The sequence below is a fragment of the Pseudophryne corroboree genome, chromosome 4 (genome assembly GCF_028390025.1).
Source record: "Pseudophryne corroboree isolate aPseCor3 chromosome 4, aPseCor3.hap2, whole genome shotgun sequence".
NCBI lineage: Eukaryota > Metazoa > Chordata > Amphibia > Anura > Myobatrachidae > Pseudophryne > Pseudophryne corroboree.
The window spans coordinates 516,947,413-516,967,020 of NC_086447.1; the positions used below are offsets into that span (position 1 = coordinate 516,947,413).

General features: G+C 39.4%; 1 protein-coding gene across 4 annotated transcripts in view; it reads left to right on the forward strand.

Moving 5' to 3' along the window:
- Window positions 1-19,608, forward strand: part of LOC134911569 (uncharacterized) — a 301,968-nt gene that overhangs the window by 133,760 nt on the left and 148,600 nt on the right. For all 4 annotated transcript variants that reach the window (XM_063919709.1, XM_063919706.1, XM_063919707.1 and 1 more), the window contains exon 3: window positions 18,807-18,909. In XM_063919709.1, the coding sequence (XP_063775779.1) occupies window positions 18,807-18,909 (103 nt within the window). The remainder of the gene's footprint in view (window positions 1-18,806; window positions 18,910-19,608) is intronic.

Here is a 19,608-nt window from a genome sequence, read left to right on the forward strand (position 1 = left end):
GAGTAGAATCAACTTGAAATGCTCGAGGGTGGAGAGAGGACGTCATCTCCTGGATTGACTGACGGGAATTCTCAGCTGAGGTTGACAGAACGCTAGAAGCTTCATCTTGGGGTGAGATGCTTAGAGCCTCCATCTGGATTGAGGCAACTGCAATATCTGCAAGAACTGTAGACTCTGGACATAGCGACAGGTGTTGCTTACTTGAAACACTGGAGAGAACCACACCGGGTTCAGAGGAACTGGAATCGGTAGGGACAGATGGAACTTTGGACAAACGGATGGAACAGGGATTTGTCCAGGACTACTTGAATTGACTTGAACTGAAAGAGGCTGACCTGGACAGACGGATGGGACCGGATTGGGTCCAGAAAAGCTTGAACCGGCTGGATCCGGAGGAGTCTTCGGAATGACGGATAGGACCGGATTTGATCCGAAGATGCAGGAATCGGCTGGAACCGAAGGAGGTAGCTCATTGTTGGAAACGAAGCTACTCAGGCTGGCTTGAACCAGTGGAGACTTTGAACCGATGGCTGGAACCGGGCTAGGTCCATTGACACTTGACTCTTTATAGACAGAATCCGGATGTTCTGATGATCCCTCTTGGAGTGGTACTGAGCTGGTAGCACTCTCTGAAGTTGGCAAACAAAAGTTCATGTCTGTATCTGTGGCATTAAGAATTCCTCCTGGGATCTTGGCCCTGGATTCCTCACTTGAGGCTGAAACTCCAAAGACCCCTCCTGGGGTTAATAGATCAGACACACTTCTTTGAGTTGCATGCCCGGATGCCACTTCTGGAACATGAACATCAGATGCCCCACCTGGGGCTGTAGACACAGACGCCCCTTCTCAGGCTGTAGACACAGACGCCCCTTCTCGGGCTGTAGGCACAGACGCCCCTTCTCGGGCTGTAGGCACAGACGCCCCTTCTCGGGCTGTAGGCACAGATGCCCCTTCTCGGGCTGTAGGCACAGATGCCCCTTCTCGGGCTGTAGGCACAGATGCCCCTTCTCGGGCTGTAGGCACAGATGCCCCTTCTCGGGCTGTAGGCACAGATGCCCTTTCTTGGGCTGTAGGCACAGATGCCCTTTCTTGGGCTGTAGGCACAGAAACTACTTGAGTTATGGGTAACATAGATAGTCTCTGTTGATTTCTGAACTTGGGATTGGGTCTATTTGTCACAGGACCCCAATCGTAGACTTTTTGGACACTCCTGTCCGGGGTAAAGGAACTTGAAACTGTAGAGGACACGTTGGAAGGTTTGCAGGTGAAAACACTGTGATGTTAGGACCTGTCTCCAACTTTTGAGTTGCGGAAGGAACAGTCCTTAATAAGATGACTAGAACTCCAACAGTAAAAGCAGAGGTGAAGCTGCTTGCGATGCCGGCGTTCAGCTTCTGTGAGTTTGGAGCGCGGGTAGCTCTGGAATCTGCCCTCTCTCTGCATAGGAGAAGAGACTTTAGTTTGAAAAAAAGTTGACACGGAGGTCGCACTAGTTTCAATACTTTGAGCAGTACTCTTCACTGCGTTCAAAGCACCACCCAGGATTTCTGGCATTATTGGAATGATTTTTGTTAGGAGACTTTGAAGTTGTTCCAATAGATGATATTATTGGTTCAGAGTTCACAGCAGACAACAAAGGAGTCTTGAAACTTTCAAAGGAGGAAGTCGCTCTCTTAGGAGAATTAGCTGTGAAAGGACTGCTATAGGACTGACTTGAGCAACATCCATCCACAGGAACGGATTGTGCAGGGAAAGTTGAAATGACTGGAGCAGGAGTGACTTGAACAGGAACTGGAGAAACAACAGAACTTGGAAGGGATTGCTGCAAGGTATCCAAACGGATAGACATTCCCTGTAGAAACAGGATCAGTTGTTTTTGTGCAGCCTCATAATCATGGAGTCGTGACACCAAACTCTGGAGTATCCCTGACCCCACACTCTGACCACCATCCGGGTACATGGGCCTTGGACAAACTGTCAGGTTCGGTCTGGTTTGTGTCCCCGGAGGGGGCGCTAGTGGGTCAGTGGAGGTAGGATGGAAGAAGTGAGGAAACTGGATTGGATTCCTGCGCATGTGCGCGATGTTGTTTATTAAGCAGAAAGATAAAACAATATGGCAGCAGGAATACTTGTAATAACAAACAATAAATGCAAATGAATATGGTGCAGCTTGGAAGCTGAGAGTCTATGACAATAACAGTATGACTGTATAGTTGAACAAGGAAACAATATGCTGGTATGGGAACCAGAGATTATTAAAACGTGGAGCCAGCAGAGATGATGATATTGGTAGCAAACCTGGTAGCAGATGCAGGAGACTCTGGTGAATGTTCACAGTGCAGTTCGTTAAGCACAGGCAGCTAGCAAGCCGCTTCACAGGTGAGGTGATGGAATGCACCTGGAGAGTCTCTACTGCTGAGGCTGAAGCACACTGTGGTTGTAGATAGGTGTGGAGCCAAATACAGATGCAGGGGTTGCTGATGCTTGTAGTTCCACGGAGATGTAGCAAGGTAACCAGGAACACGGAGGAACAGGAAGGTAACCAGGAATACGGAGGAACAGGAGGGTAACCAGGAACACGGAGGATCCAGGAAGGTAACCAGGAACACGGAGGATCCAGAAGGGTAACCAGGAACACGGAGGAACAGGAAGGTAACCAGGAACACGGAGGAACAGGAAGGTAACCAGGAACACAGGGGAACTGGAGACTGGAACACAGGAACTTGCACACTGAATGTTGCAGGAGAGCTGGAGAGGCTGCTGGAACTTGTAGTTCCACAGGAACACTGGAACAGCTGGAAACTGGAACAGAACTGGAACAGCTGGGACCTGTAGTTCCACAGGTCCAATACACAGGGATATCTCTGTAGATAGAGGACTGCAAACAGGAGACGCCTGTTCACAGAATGTGACGTGTTGTCCAAGGCCATGAGACTGAGCCAGGAACTGGAGTTTAAACACCTTGGTCTGTGATGATTGGATGATCTCTGTGAGAACACACCCTGCTGGATTGGGTGTTCAGATCAGCTGTGAGTTAACTGGAGCTGGTGATTAACCGGGAGAAAAACACTGTAGACAGTTAATGCCATGCACTGCTGGTTGCTGGCTGGGATCAGTAGTGCACCGGGAGTAAATGCTGTTTAACTAGAAACACTGTGTATTCCAGGCTGCTGGCTGAAACCAGTGGTTACCAAAAGATAGAACTGGTTAGGTGGAACACAGTGAGCTGTGGGCTGCAGGAGACTGAAGACTGGAACTGCTGGGACCTGTAGTTCCACAGGTTCAATTCACAGGGAATACTCTGAAAACAGAGGACTGAAGCCAGGAGACCCCTGTTCACTGGAAGTGATGCAATGGAGACTGCGGATTCCTGACACTTCCTTTATTATTAACCTCAATAACATTACTTTCCACTCATTTCCAGTCTAATCTAAACACCTCACAACTCACAATATTGGCCCTCATTCCGAGTTGTTCGCTCGGTAAAAATCTTCGCATCGCAGCGATTTTCCGCTTAATGCGCATGCGCAATGTCCGCACTGCGACTGCGCCAAGTAAATTTGCTATGTAGTTAGGATTTTTACTCACGGCTTTTTCATCGTTCTGGCGATCGTAATGTGATTGACAGGAAATGGGTGTTACTGGGCGGAAACAGGCCGTTTTATGGGCGTGTGGGAAAAAACGCTACCGTTTCCGGAAAAAACGCAGGAGTGGCCGGAGAAACGGGGGAGTGTCTGGGCGAACGCTGGGTGTGTTTGTGACATCAAACCAGGAACGACAAGCACTGAACTGATCGCAGATGCCGAGTAAGTCTGAAGCTACTCAGAAACTGCTACGAGGTGTGTAATCGCAATATTGCGAATACATCGTTCGCAATTTTAAGATGCTAAGATTCACTCCCAGTAGGCGGCGGCTTAGCATGAGCAAATCTGCTAAAATTCACTTGCGAGCGAACAACTCGGAATGAGGGCCATTGTTTTTAGGCCAAAAGGATGCACCAAGGTGGCTGTATGACTAAGCTAAGCGACACAAGTGGGCGGCACAAACACCTGGCCCATCTAGGAGTGGCACTGCAGTGGCAGACAGGATGGCAGATTTAAAAAATAGGCCCCAAACAGAACATCATGCAAAGAAGAAAAAGAGGCGCAATGAGGTAGCTGGATGACTAAGCTAAGTGACACAAGTGTGCGGCACAAACACCTGGCCCATCTAGGAGTGGCACTGCAGTTGCAGACAGGATGGCACTTAAAACAAACTAGGCCCCAAACAGCCCATCATGCAAAGAAGAAAAAGAGGTGCAATGAGGTAGCTGTATAACTAAGCTAAGCGACACAACCGTGCGGCACAAACAACATGGGACATGCTGGAATTTGCCCCGATGTAATAAACGCACAATATTGGTGGCACAGGAGAGCATACCCCTAAACCACACACACGGCAAAGCCTGTAAAATTAATTTGGATAATAATAACCCTTTTATTTGGAGCTATTCTAATAATATGCAGCACAGGCAAGCGTACCCCTACACCACACAGGGCAAACCCTGTAAAAATTTATATTTGGATTAAATGTTAATAACCCCTTTATCTGGAGTAAATAATTTACAGCACAGGACACTACCACTGGCCTGATGCAGGACAGCACAGCGACACTGTAAGGCACTTATAAAACAGCAGCACTGGACATGTGGCAGCAGAGGACACCACCACTGTGACTGGTCACTGGACTGACTGATGCACAGGACACTACCACTGGTCTGATGCAGGACAACACAGTAACACTGTAAGGGACTTATTATACAGCAGCACTGGACATATGGCAGCAGAGGATGTTATGATCCAGGCAATTTCAAGTAGTAATAGGCCTGTTAAAATCAATATATGTGATATCAATATTATGATCGATGTATCAATGTACCAGTATGTGATAACTGTCTTTGCATGTAAAATGGTAGAAGCTTGATTGATCTGCTGGCATTTCATTGTAGCCACAGAACTCAGAGACATACTGCCTGCTTAGGTGTGAAATTCCTCATGAACAGAGCTAGTTTAATTACCCCAGAACTAGAGCTAGGGCCAGAAAGATGTTAAGCCCTTCCTGGTCTGTGTCCTCTCAGAACTAGCCATTTGTTTACACAAGAACCATGGCCAGAGCTTCAAAGGAGAAGATAAGGCCATTCGCCCCTGGGAGAGTGGCTGGGAAGCCAGGTATGAGCTGACACTCAATACCTTCTCTGGCTTTGGAAGGGTTAAAAAAAAACTCTCCAGAGGGAGGGGGGTTTAACATGCAACCTGAGTATTAAAGAGGAGAAACACAGACTGAAATTGTGCATTATCAAAGAAGCGAGTCAGAAGCATCCTGGCTCTGTAATGTCACAAATATCTGAAGAGGCTTAACTTCATCCCATCATTCCACTCTGCATGTGCTAGGATCAGTGGGTTTATCTCCCTATTTTTTATTTTCCTTGAGATTGTCTTTTCTGATATGACTTTGACTTTTTATCATATTCTTGTAACTTTCTTTTTTCTGTAACATAAGCTTTGAAGTGTTTACTTAAATTAAATCAATTTTAGCTCTGTTTTCTGTTGTGTATTCAACCCAACTCTCTGAAAGGGGCGTTACCAAAATATTAATAGTTCTGGGTGCAGACAAAAGCCATAAGTTTGCCTTGGGTCATACCCTAAATGTTTGTACTTTGGCTGGTGGCAGTGACCGTGTTGAAATTAATGCATGCAATCCAGTAATGGTGTCACGTAGCAGAGATTTGCAGATTGGCGTATCTGGGAAATCGCCGTGCCTAGGATCGTGACAGAGGACACCACCACAGTGACTGCACAGCACAAGACAGCACTATAATCTCCACCCCACTTTCCTGCCGGCACGGACACTGAAGACGGAAACACTTCCACTCACTACACTCTCCAGGACTGGAGTGAAAATGGCAGCGACGCGCGGCTCCTTATATGGTATCCAAACCCCGCGAGAATCCGACAGCGGGATGATGACAATTTGCCTCATTTTGGTTTCCGAGTCATGCGGGAAAACCCCGGATCCGGGATCGGGACGTGAAGTTCGGTAGGGTTTGGTTCTCTGAGAACCAAACCCGCTCATCTCTAGTTTAGTTTATTATATAAATACCTACAATGGAACCTTTTTTAAGAATATCCCAATTATTATCTAAGACTATCTCAAGCAATTTATGTTGCGATGCATACTGTAGTTTGTAACAAAACCCACTTGATGTTTTTTGTTGTTTCTATATATTTTACAAATAATCAGGGCTTTCCTATCTAACTTCCCAACTTTTTCAAGTGACTCTACAACCCGCTTTATCATACCCACATGAAATAAATATTCCCTGCATTTCTTTGTGTGTGTGGAAAATAGCTTTTTTTTATCAGTGGACTTTTCTTTTAAATTGAATTGCCCACTTAGAGTTGGAAAAAGCCAGTTAATGTGCTGACAATTTTTATTATTAATGTAGCCCTAGAATCTGTGTGCTTTACATAATTTTAAGTTTTGATCAAGCCATCCTCTACATAAATCATAATCTCTAAAAAATGAATACACTTTGTCTCTATATCAAAAGTTAAAACAATGTTTATATTATCTTTTTTTTAAAAAGTGAATTTCTCTAAAATGAATATAATATAGTTTATATATGTAGAAAAGAACGCTAGGTTTACCCTAAAGGGATTATTATTCCACACCATTTCTGACTCTGATAATCTCATAAAAATGTGAGCCAAACTTAATGCCTTAGCCATTTTTTTTGTTGTGAATAATATAATAGGAATTATTTTTGAATATGAAGTGATAATTGAATAAAATAAATAATATGCTCTTAATTTTAAATTTCCTGAATGTTTGGATCTAAGTTAGATTCAGTCAAAAATGATGATTAAATTGCTTCTATTTCTTGTTGACGTTCAATTACGATGTTTAACAAACTGACACCCGCTAACAGTGATACTGTATCATTCCTGCTATTCTACTTTATCTTAAAAATAATGACATCCCTTGTATTATTCAAATGGGATTCATTGCATAGTACAGGTGGCTGGAGAAAATTACCAATATATTCTAAAAGGCTTGCTGTTAATGAATTCACCACAGACAAAATTGGCATCCCTGGGGAGTGGATTGGGCCTTTATGGACTTTAAGGGGGATATATTGCATAGGAAATATGGTATGTTCATTTACTATGAATTTTTCTGATAGCGTATCTTTGGTCTTGTGTTCATTCACTAATGTTTGTAATTGCAAAATAATATTATCTATGGTGTTACATCTCATATTTCTGTTTTAGACTTAAGGTTTTTTTAGGGCTAATCTTTCCTTCAGGTATTGTTACATTTACATTTTTTTATGTTCCATTTTTATAAAATCTTCCAGAATGAGGGTGTTAAATATTTTATTTTGTTTCCTATATAATAAGAAGTACAAAAGATTGACTCTAACTTAAATTATGTCCAAACAAAACTATTAACGCTACAGTAACTTTCTCAGAATCATACATCTACAAATAATCTAAAGGAGTTAGTATTAATGGGACGGCAAATTTGAATACCCTTTTCTAGAAGTGAAATTTTTCCCAAAGTTTTTCCCTGAATTTGGAGGTTACTTCAGATGGACTTTTAGTTTCTGTCTTTATTTTTTATGATGTTTTGTTTTCCTCCCTCCTGTTTGTTCTCCCATTGAATTTCACTATTCTGTATTCTGGTGTCCTATTCTTAACATTGTCCCTATTATGGTTATAATCTCTTATAAACTGCAATTTATATAGTTTATTTTGTATCTGATGGAACTCCCTAATGGAAAAATTACAAAGTATATATTTATCAATGTTGTATTTCCCAGATCTCAATGGTTTAGGAGGCGGGTGTCCCTTCATTCCAATCAGATATCAGATTTATTATCCAAATTTCTAAATCACTGTTACAGTATATTACTTGTTTGTCTAATTTTGTCTAATTCTAATTCCGTTCAGATGTGGAGAATGATTTGAATTATCAATCTTAAGGCCCTAGTGTATTAATTGATGAGCATTGTTTTTATTCTATGGTCATTCCTTCACACCATATTATTATTTTTGAAGAGAATACTCTCTAACTCCTCATTATAAAATCCAAATCGTCATCCATAACACCTACTGTAGCTTTTTGAGTAAAGTGTTTAACTTATTTTTCTATTTTCTTAAAGTTTGAACATGATTGCAGCACTGTCAATAAGAAATGAGTGGTGAACTTAAAATATAAAAATATGTAATATTTACTAAAGCAGGCACAATGACTCTTAAATATTAAGTGTCTCCAACACTACAGAATATAGTACATAACAAAAAGAGTTATTAATCATTAAGATAGGCACTACAAATAACCATCTATAATATGTTGCTTGGGAATCATACTGTAGTACTAGGGCATTTTCACATTGGTTTGCTTTGTTCTTTGCAGTGTGATGGAACTTCATGAAAAGAGAAAAGAAGGAACCAAAATTGTATAGAGTACATCTCAAAGTCTGTTAATGATCCCAGGTGCACACATTTCATATACAGTGTGATTTCAATGTTCCACCATTTAAATTTACTGTGGCAAGGTTCATACAATGGAACCTCCCCACGTGTAATGCCCTCACACCTAGGAAACCTGACTAGAAACTCATCAGAAGTTGTCTTTATATACACTTATACAACAGGGATGTCACGAGTTTTTCTTGATGTATTACCCATAATGAGAAAAATGCTCAATAGTGTGTTGTGTTTTTAATGAAAATTACATAAAGCACAATAAATATGACAATAATGATAAATACATGTGATATAAAACAGAAAAAAGTGGACTCCAACTAGATGGTGTAATGAAGTAAGCATATAAACATGAAGTCTGTGCAGTCCAAACCTCCAGACATCACCACTTAACCTGCTACTGGTCAATGGTAGGTAAAGTCCACAGCATACCAACTTGCCAATGCGTTTCAAAACTTCAAGTATTTGTAGCAATGCATGAGGAGTGTCACTGTAGTGGTATTTATACTGCCAGTATCCAATTGGAGAGCAGTATCCATAATTTCTAAAATTTCCATAAAAACATTTATTATGCTACCAACATAAAAATAATGCAATACTTGGCCATAAGCTGCTGCAATTAAAAAAAAACACACCCTGAGAACAATTTATTTAGTCACTTAATTCCTTTGGAAAGGGCAATCTTTGGGACATTATGTGCGCTGACCTGTCAGAGCACTCCTTTTTTTTCCCTATAAGAGTGACCATTATGATGGTCAAAAGCTAAAATGTAAAGCACTGTTTAAAAAAAGAGAGAAAAAACACACATCTTTTAAACATTTCTTAAAATTAGTGAAAGATATTAAATCCATAACCTTTTTTGTTTCCTTTCAGTAAGTTGATTTTTCATGCAGATTGGTTATACTATTCAAACATTATTTGTCTCGGAATATAGTAGTATACAATTATTTATAGCAGTGGTTCTCAAACTCGGTCCTCAGGACCCCACACAGTGCATGTTTTGCAGGTAACCCAGCAGGTGCACAGGTGTATTAATGAACAACTGACACATTTTAAAAGGTCCACAGGTGGAGTTAATTATGTAACTTGTGATTCTGTGAGGAGACCTGCAAAACATGCACCGTGTGGGGTCCTGAGGACCGAGTTTGAGAACCTGTGATTTATAGCTTGGCTAATTGATGGAAACATTGTCTACAAGTACAGTATGGAGTCAGGGTATATGAAAATGAACATACAGTACACACTAGGCGTCTTCGCATGCAACTTAAGTTACTGCAATGTTCTTCAGTGGGAAGTGGGCTTGGCAGACCATATCTACTTTTTTTAAAATTGGCTGCACAACTCACTCAGTGCATTTTATGGTGCAGCCATGGAGAACAGAAAATATGGTCAGTGATTGAAGTGAACGGACTGGGGATGACTACTGTTTTGTCCCAACTCTGGCTCCCTATGCTGCAACACCCCAAACTCACCTCTTCTTACCCAATAGTAGCTAACTTACTGACAGTCCGGGATAGTGGAAACCAGTTAACAAAAGAAATTAGGTTGCACTAGTAATCCCACATCTATACAGGCAGATAAGTAAGTATTAATGTATCGTAAGTGGGTATTAGGGTTGTGGCACAGGAGGGGGTAGAGTAGGGTTAGGCATTGGAAGGGTTAGGCACTAGGGGTGTAGTTAGCTGCAGCTGGTACCCCCTGAAACTTAGCCCTAGCTGCAACCCCCCTAGATTTAGCTCTAGCTGCCACCAGAGGAGGGTTAGGGATGGGTGGGGAAGTTTGCCTACTTACCCAACAAAACTGTCGGGATTCTCGAGTTTGGGATGCCAGGGTTGATCATGTGAACGCTGGTGAAGCTGGGATATTGTATAACACCACTTTATGCATACACACCACAGGTTGATATACGGTGTTTGTATAGACACTTTGACCAAGTGTGCAATATACAAAACTGTGATAATGACTGATATTTCTGTTGTATATCTTTAGAGGTATTTCAATAAAAGTTAAATTTTAGTTGTTTTATTTTTTTACGTTATTTTTGTGACGAGTGCCCCAGGAAGAGGATTTTTTGTCCTGTCTGCCCTTTTATTACAGATCAGAAATTTATTCCCAACTTGCTGACCTGCAGTATATAAAAAGTTACCAGGTGACCCTATGATTGAGTATAAATCTGAGAAGGATGAGATCCTGCGTAAGGCTGTTCTGGAGAGGGTCATAACAGACAAAGTAGCAGAAGCCCTCCAGGTTCAGTTTCCTATTACACCAATCCTGTATACGCTACTAAAACTTCATAAGGTCGCTGTCCACCCGCCTGGGTGCCCAATAATCTCAGCTAAAGGGATCACTCTATCACTCTATCACTCAATCTCACAATACTTGGATCATTATCTCCAGCAGGTGGTGCAAGCATGGGGTACGTACCTTAAGGACACTACCACCTTGGTACTACTGAACTACTGACTTCTGATTAAGATAAGATTATTTCCATACTTGTCTTATTAGAAAAACTAATTGCGCTTTACCTCATATCTACAAGATGTGTCCACATACATCTTTGCTATATCCCGCCATGTATGGCACAGTTTTGCATGCCATACACTCAGAGATTTATCCATGCCTTGTGATTTTTCTTAATTTACTTCTTTAATATGTTACTTTATACATCTTCTATCATGGCAAACAATAATTTTAAAATCTATCCACTTGTTACTCGTGAAAAATAGCTTAGCCGTGTTTTGCATGTTGTGCCATATTTAGCAAAACAGCAAATATGTAAGTGGACACATCTGTATACGCCATTTTTTCTTGCATGTCTTTTAACCGATACCCCTTTTTTATGCTTGTATGCATTGTTATAAATAAATTGTTATTCTTTTAATATAGGGTATTTGTTCCTTCTTCTTTTGAACTATTGTATGAGACCATTGATCGCTTATACCACATCCCCTTGTTATAGATATATACTGCATATATCTATCTATCTATCTATCTATCTATCTATCTATATATATATATATATATATATATATATATATATATATATATATATACATTCACACACATAGAAACCCCCCCTTAAGAATCCTGCACTTGCCCCTGCTATACCCTATGGAATTCATGACAAGCATAATAATAATTCCCCTAAATATTTTGATAGTCTGGAGTCCCTGGCTCACATCACACAACTCTTCTTCTGCATCTCCATTTGTGTTTAGATGAGTCACCCAGTTGAATGGATATGACACCACCCACGTGATTTTTTTACTTTTTCCCCTCTTTTCTATTTCTCTCTGCTCTTGGCTTTCTTCTCTCTACTTTTCAATGCATTATACCATGCTCCTATCCCTTAATCCCTTTCTGCCCTCCCTTCTAGCCCTTTTTTGTAAAATTGTTCACTATGCAGAATCTTTGAATTTGGTTTAAGTCAATAATGTATTGCTCATACAGTATATTCTATATTTTTTTTTTTTTTTTTTTGTAATTGTTTCCTCCACTTAACGTGAAATTCCAATAAACTTTTTGGAAAACAAAATCATATGGGTATACTAATTAAGTTTCTGAAATTCAAAAATCATTAATTTCTTCTCTAATTTAACCCCTAATAGTGTCAGCTGTGATAGCATTAGCCATTGTAAACTATAAGCTACATTTTTTGTTTTGCAAAAATGGATCCTTAGGAGTTTTTGTTTGATCTTTTTTGGACTATTTTCTGTACTGGCCCTGTTTGCTCATCACTTACTGTATTACATTTTCTGCTAAAAGTTTAATATGATTCCAAAAGTACATGGATATACAAATACAAATGGCATTAAAAGGAGAGGTAATAATCATGGGAGACTTTAATCTTCCTGATGTAAACTGGGAGGTGTCTATTGCTAGTTCAACTAGAATTAGGGACATTTTAAATTCCCTGCAGGGAGCATCCCTCCACCAATTGGTGAGGGAGACTACTCAGAAAGACGGGAATATTAGACTTATAAATGGAGACAGAATATCTGATGTAAGAGTGGGTTAAAATCTGGGATCCAGTGATCATCAAGCAGTATGGTTCAGCATAAAGACAGAGACTGACTCATCCCATACAAAAACAAAGGTGTTAGATTTTAGGAAGGTTGATTTTGTAGGGATGGGAAAATGTGTAAACGATTCTTTGGCAGAGTAAAGGGACTTGGAAGCAGTGGAGGAGAGGTGGGAAACATTAAAAAGTGCAAAATTAAAGGCAACCAATGTTTGTATCAAAAGTGTTAGGAAAAACACAAGGAAAAGGAAAAGTCCAGTGTGGTTTGCTAAATAAGTAGCAAGTATTGTGAAAGGAAAAAAGATGGCTTTTAGGAAATATAAGCAGACACAAAATAATGAAGACAAAGAGATATATCTTGTAAGACAGAAGGAGACTAAGAAGGTAATCAGATGTGCAAAGGCACAAGCTGAGGAGAAAATGGCCCAGTCAGTGGGTAAAGGAGGCAATACTTTTTTTGGTATATAAGTGAAAGGAGAAAAACAAAAGGTGGAATAATAAAACTAAAGACAGAGACTGTGAGTCTTGTTGAGGTAGCCAATGTAAAAGCAGATCATCTTAATAATTATTTTTGCTCAGTATTCACTGAAAGAGAGGGGAAGGGGCCATGGTTAAGTTAAAGGGATTTTCAGGAAAATGAAATAAGTACATTTACAGAGGAGAAGGTCCTAACAGAACTCTCAAAGCTGAAAGTGGACAAATCTATGGGACCAGAAGGGATACATCCAGGGATACTAAAAGAGTTTAAAGAGGTGCTGGTAGCACCATTAACAGAATCATTCAACCAGTCATTAGCTGCAGGAGTAATTCCAGAGGACTGGAAAAGAGCGAACATAGGTGGTAATTCCAAGTTGATCGCAGCAGGAAAGTTTTTAGCAGTTGGGCAAAACCATGTGCACTGCAGGGGAGGCATATATAACATGTGCAGAGAGAGTTAGATTTGGGTGGGGTGTGTTCAAACTTAAATCTAAATTGCAGTGTAAAAACTAGCAGCCAGTATTTACCCTGCACAGAAACGAAATAACCCACCCAAATCTAACTCTCTCTGCAAATGTTATATCTGCCTCCCCTGCAGTGCACATGGTTTTGCCCAACTGCTAACAAAATTGCTGCTGCAATCAACTTGGAATTACCCCCATAGTCTCACTGCACAAAAGTGTAAGCAAAGAAGAGGCAAACAACTACAGACCAGTGAGTCTTACATCAGCAGTAGGGAAATTGTTGGAAACACTCTTAAAAGAAAGAGTTGTAGATTATTTCAAATCTAACAATTTATAATATCCCAAACAGCATGGATTCACTGGGGGGAGATCATATCAAACAAACCTTATTGACTTTTTTGACTGTGTGACTAAAGTAATGGATAAAGGTAGAGCCATGGATATAGCTTATCTAGACTTTAGTAAGGCTTTTGACACTGTTTCACTTTGCAGACTGCTAAAAAAAAACTTGAAAGCTTGGGATTGGATACTAAGATTGTTGAATGGATAAGATCTTGGTTGCAGGATAGAAAACAGAGAGTTCTAGTAAATGGAGTGCATTCACAGGAGGGAAATGTTACCAGTGATCTGTACTTGGACCAGTGCTTTTAATTATCTTTATTGGTGACATTGCAAATGGCATTAAAGGGAAAGTATGCCTTTTTGCAGATGACACAAAGGTATGCAACAGGGTAGACACACCAGATTGGGTAAAACAAATGATTGAGGATCTAGGTAGACTAGAGAAATGGTCAGGAGTGTGGCAATTACAGTTTCATGCCAAAAAAAATGCAAATCATGCACTTGGGTCTCAAAAATCAAAAGCCTAAATATAAAATTAAAGCACTATACTGGAACCTACTGAGGAGGAAAGGGATATAGGAGTCACTATTTCAGGTGACTTAAAGGCAGGAAAGCAATATAACAAAGCAATGAGGAAGGCTAGTCAGAATCTCGGCTGCAATGGAAGAGGAATCAGCAGCAGAAAGAAAGAAGTAATTATGACACTATATAGGTCATTGGTACGGCCTCATCTAGAATACTGTTTTAAGTTCTGGAGGCCATATTTTCAAATGGATATTGATACATTAGAGACTGTACAAAGAAGGGCAACTAAAATGGTACATGACCTACACCACAAAATATACCCAGAAAGACAAAAAAATCTCAATATGTGTAGTTTGGAGCAGAGAAAGGAAAGGGGGGACATGATAGAAATTTTCAAATATAGGGAGAAAAGGTGGGATGTTCCTGCACAACCTATAGTACAATTTTAGCTTTTCAAATATTATTGTGTATGTGAAAACCAGCTATCTAGCAATCACTTGGTAAAGAGTCTCAGAATTCAATTACCCTGCTGGTGGTGCTCCCCGAGGTAAAATGACAAATGTATCACAAAAAAGGGGTTGTTCCTGGAAAGAGCCCTGGAACCAAGAAGTAAACCTCTTTGTGGGGGCACTCTTTAAAACATAACTTTTATTAAACCAACTACGAAATGTATCAATTTCCCTAATAAGGTTTCTAATCTAAAAATTAGGTTCAAAGAAACAAAAGGCAGATATATGTAATCCCACATGGGGGTTCTTTGTCCTAATTGTTCAAGTCTCTGTATAGAGAACACCCAGGGTGAAAATATTAGAAATTGTGTGAAAGAATAAAATGTCTTCTAATTATTAGTAAAATAAGTTAATAAGGGGACTCAAAACAATTGTTTGATAATAGACAAAAAAGTGGTCCTAAAGTAGTTTTTTGACCACTGTGGCACTTCAATAATTCATACGGAGAGGTCGGCATGCAGCATGCTTCCAAACAAGATAACAGCAGTATATATCATAATGTTTGAAACAATTTGTGCATTTAAGAACAGTTAGGTACACAGTGTGGTTTTGGCGGTTGTGATCAGCCACATTTAAGATGTCAATCGTATCAAAGTATCCAAAAGTTCTGATGAAGTGTTGAGACCTCAAAAATTACCAAATTACTTTGCAGATGGTTTCAGAAGCTAATCACTAAAGTGTGTCAATAAGTCATATATACCTCTAAAAAGTAGGACAACAAATATATATATATATATATATATATATATATATATGGTTTGTAATATATAATAATTACATCCTCCTAGGAAAAAAATTTTTTGCACAGTTCATAGAAAGCTGCAATAAAAACATTTTTGTTATTTTGTATTCCAATCAGAGGGGAAAAAGACACATTCCCTGGTAATTGTGGCAATCAGCTATTACCACAGTAATTGTAGCAAATGGTTGATTTCAGCATCCTATAGATAAATAAAGCATGTCTCCACAGTAAATGCAAATAAAGGGGGTTTCTGTTACAGGCAGTGTAAATTAATAATTGACACAAAAAGGTAACCGATCTGAACCCTCTCACCTAATAAGCACTACTCCTCTTTTCTACATCTTATGAAGCTTTATTACAGGAAATTTGAACCTATTACTGCTATTGTGGAAGTACCAATTGCTACATTTACTGTGGAGACATGCTTTATTTATCTATAGGAGGCTGAAATCAACCATGTGCTACAATTACTGTGGTAATAGCAAATTTCCACAATTACCAGGGAATGTTTCTTTTTCCCCTCTGATTGGAATACAAAATAACGAAAATGTTTCTATTGCAGCTTTCTATGAACTGTGCAAAAAAATTTTTTTTACCTAGGAGGATGTAATTATTATACATTGCAAACCATATATAGATTTGTTGTCCTACTTTTTGAAGGTATATATGACTTATTGACGGACTTTAGTGATTAGCTTCTGAATCCATCTGCAAAGTAATTTGGTAATTTTTGAGGTCTCAACACTTCATCAGAACTTTTGGATACTTTGAAACGATTGACATCTTAAATGTGGCTGATCACAACCGCCAAAACCACACTGTGTACCTAACTGTTCTTAAATGCACAAATTGTTTCAAACATTATGATATACTGTATACTGCTGTTATCTTGTTTGGAAGCATGCTGCATGCCGACCTCTCCGTATGAATTATTGAAGTGCCACAGTGGTCAAAAAACTACTTTAGGACCACTTTTTTGTCTATTATCAAACAATTGTTTTGAGTCCCCTTATTAAGTTATTTTACTAATAATTAGAAGACCTTTTTTTCTTTCACACAATTTCTAATATTTTCACCCTGGGTGTTTTCTATACAGAGACTTGAACAATTAGGACAAAGAACCCCCATGTGGGATTAAATATATCTGCCTCTTGTTTCTTTGAACCTAATTTTTAGATCAGAAACCTTATTAGGGAAATTGACACATTTCTTAGTTGATTTAATAAAAGTTATGTTTTAAAGAGATACTATTAACATTAGACAAAGAGTGCCCCCCACAAAGAGGTTTACTTCTTGGTTCCAGGGCTCTTTCCAGGAACAACCCCCTTTTTGTGATAACTTTCAAATATATCAAGGATTTTAACAAAGTCCAGCAGGGAAACATTCTTCAAATGAAGAGAATCAATAGGACACGAGAACATGCCCTTAGATAGGAGGGAGGTAGCTTCAGGGGAAATTTGATAAACAAATTACTTCACAGAAAGGGTAGTGGACAAGTGGAATAGCCTCCCATCAGAGGTCATAGAGGCTAAGACAGTAGAGCAAATTAAACATGCATTGAATAGACATAAGGATACCCTTACAAAGAAATAAGGATCAAATAAGGTTTGAGGCAAAAATAAAGTAAAAAAGGGTCAGACTACAGTAGATGTGCCAATTGGTTCTTATCTGCCTTCAAATTCTGTTTCCATGTTTTTTACAGTTACAGTACATAAAGAAAATGTTCAAATACTTTAACACACAGTTTAAATTCTATTTCTAGTTCATGGGAATCCTCTAATGGCACAAAAGACTTGAAAATTGTATTCTACTTATAATACTAATCTAGTTTACCCTAGAACCAGTCAATTAGTGTCTTTATTTCTTTTTAGAAAAATGCAAATATTATGCATATCTTCTTTTCAACCATAATTTGAAAAGCTTAATTATTGAGACAATTTGCAGGCACACATCTTTATATGACACTCTCCTCTGTCACAGGTAATGATTGAATGGTAGAATTGTGGAATGATGGCTACTTGCAGTTAATCTTTATGGAGAAAAGAACGGATAGTGCATTTTTTTGTAGAGGTGGACGATGTAACAGAAATGTGGGACAACAGAACATCTTTGCTTTTTTCTTTCTCTCAAGGCCAGATTATAGCGGGTGGGGGGGCAGAAGGAGTGATCACCCTGGGGACACCACACATTAGGAGCCCAGCCATTGGTTGCTTGCTGTTTCAGTACCCAGCCACTCTGGGTACTTATGTCTGCCAGCACTAGTTGTGTTGCTTCTGCATACCTGCTGCAACTGGTGGGCACTAGGACCTGGATTGGCTGTTACTGGATGTGCTGCTACCAAAAGTGTAGCCACCTAAATCCTGGGAAGCCCACGTACCCCCATACAGTGTACAGATGGCTCCTGCTGGTGACTGCTGATCACTCACTGCAGTGAGTGGCAATGCAACCAGATGCTGCAGCTGCAATGTGAAAGTCAGAGGTTCCCCTCTATGTCTTTCCTTCTCCTCCACCCATAGGTATCGGAAGGAAGGGGGTGTCTTGGAGTCAATTTTGTTGGTGGGGGCTTCCACAATCTAGTTGCACCAGGGCCCCTGAAAGCCTTAATCTGACCATGCTGGTACTACTGTATCCTTAGTCATTATAAGAAAAAAATAATTAAAAGGCACTGTACTGTATCAAAGTGCACTGGGATGTGAACACCAAATACTGTCCAAATAGATTACTGAAGAATTCATGCAGTGTTTGTGTTATGCGGGCCATACATCTGTGGGCCATTTGCTCAATGAAGAATGGTTATCCAATCTGACAATCGGCAAACTCAGATGATCTGTGATTTTTCAAGGAATCTGCAAAATCCAGCATTTTAATAATTTCCAAATTCCAAACATTTTTGGGTTGAAATCTGCAAATTCAGGATTTCAAGCATCTTGATTCTGTATATTGCTGATGCATTGACCCAGGCATCGTGAGGATGTGGAATTGCTATTATATACTCCTGATGTACGGGCCCTTTTAGGCATGTTGACACTTATTGCCATGTTTCTAGCAAACTTGCCCACTAGTACAACAGTTGTATCACTTATGAGCTTAAGTTAAAAACAACTGTTTTCATATGCAAGAAGACAGTTTATTTAGTTTTACTTGAAGAATTACCATTACAATTATTTCAACATTTCTCTATTTTTTCCTTGTGCATAGAATCACCATCAAGAAAAATGTCATGTTTATCAAAAATCAAGAACCTGAAATTATCAGAAATTATATTTTCAAACACCACAGACACTCTGGAATTGAAAAGAGGGTAAGCTGATTGTTTGTGTGTAATATATATACAGATGTAGCCTCACTCATTGTTGCAGCCATGCATAAACACAATGTAGTTTATACATATAGAAACCTTTTGTTGGTATACTCTTTTTCAAAATCAGGCTTTTACTAGTCCCATGATGGTTTTACCTTTATGTGTACACCAAAGTTCTCTGGTGTCAGCACTGCAGCTATCCATAATATGCAAAACTCAGCTGACAAGGGATGATCTAGATATTGGGGCAATTACAGAGTTATGGTGCAGTTAGAATCATGACTGGGACATAGCTATAACAGGATACAATTTATTTAGAAAGGACAGAATGGAAAGACTCAAAGTAGGGTTAGCAATGTATTTAAAAAAAAACATAAATATTGAAAACAAAACTGTGGCCCTTTGGTCACCATATAAACCAGGGAGAAGGACATTAATCACACTGATGTGATCTATAAACCAGGCCAGGGGCACGATTGGACAGGAACCTATTACTGAACATCACTAAAATGGATTTAAAGGGAGAGGTCATAATCATGAAAGACTTTAATCTACCTAATATAAATTTGGAGAGGTCATTTGCAAGTTAAACTACAAGTGGCACATTTCTAAATTCCTTACAGGCGAGCATCTCTCAAGAAATTGGTGAGTGTGCACACTCACAAAGACTCAATATTAGATTTAATACTCACAAATGAT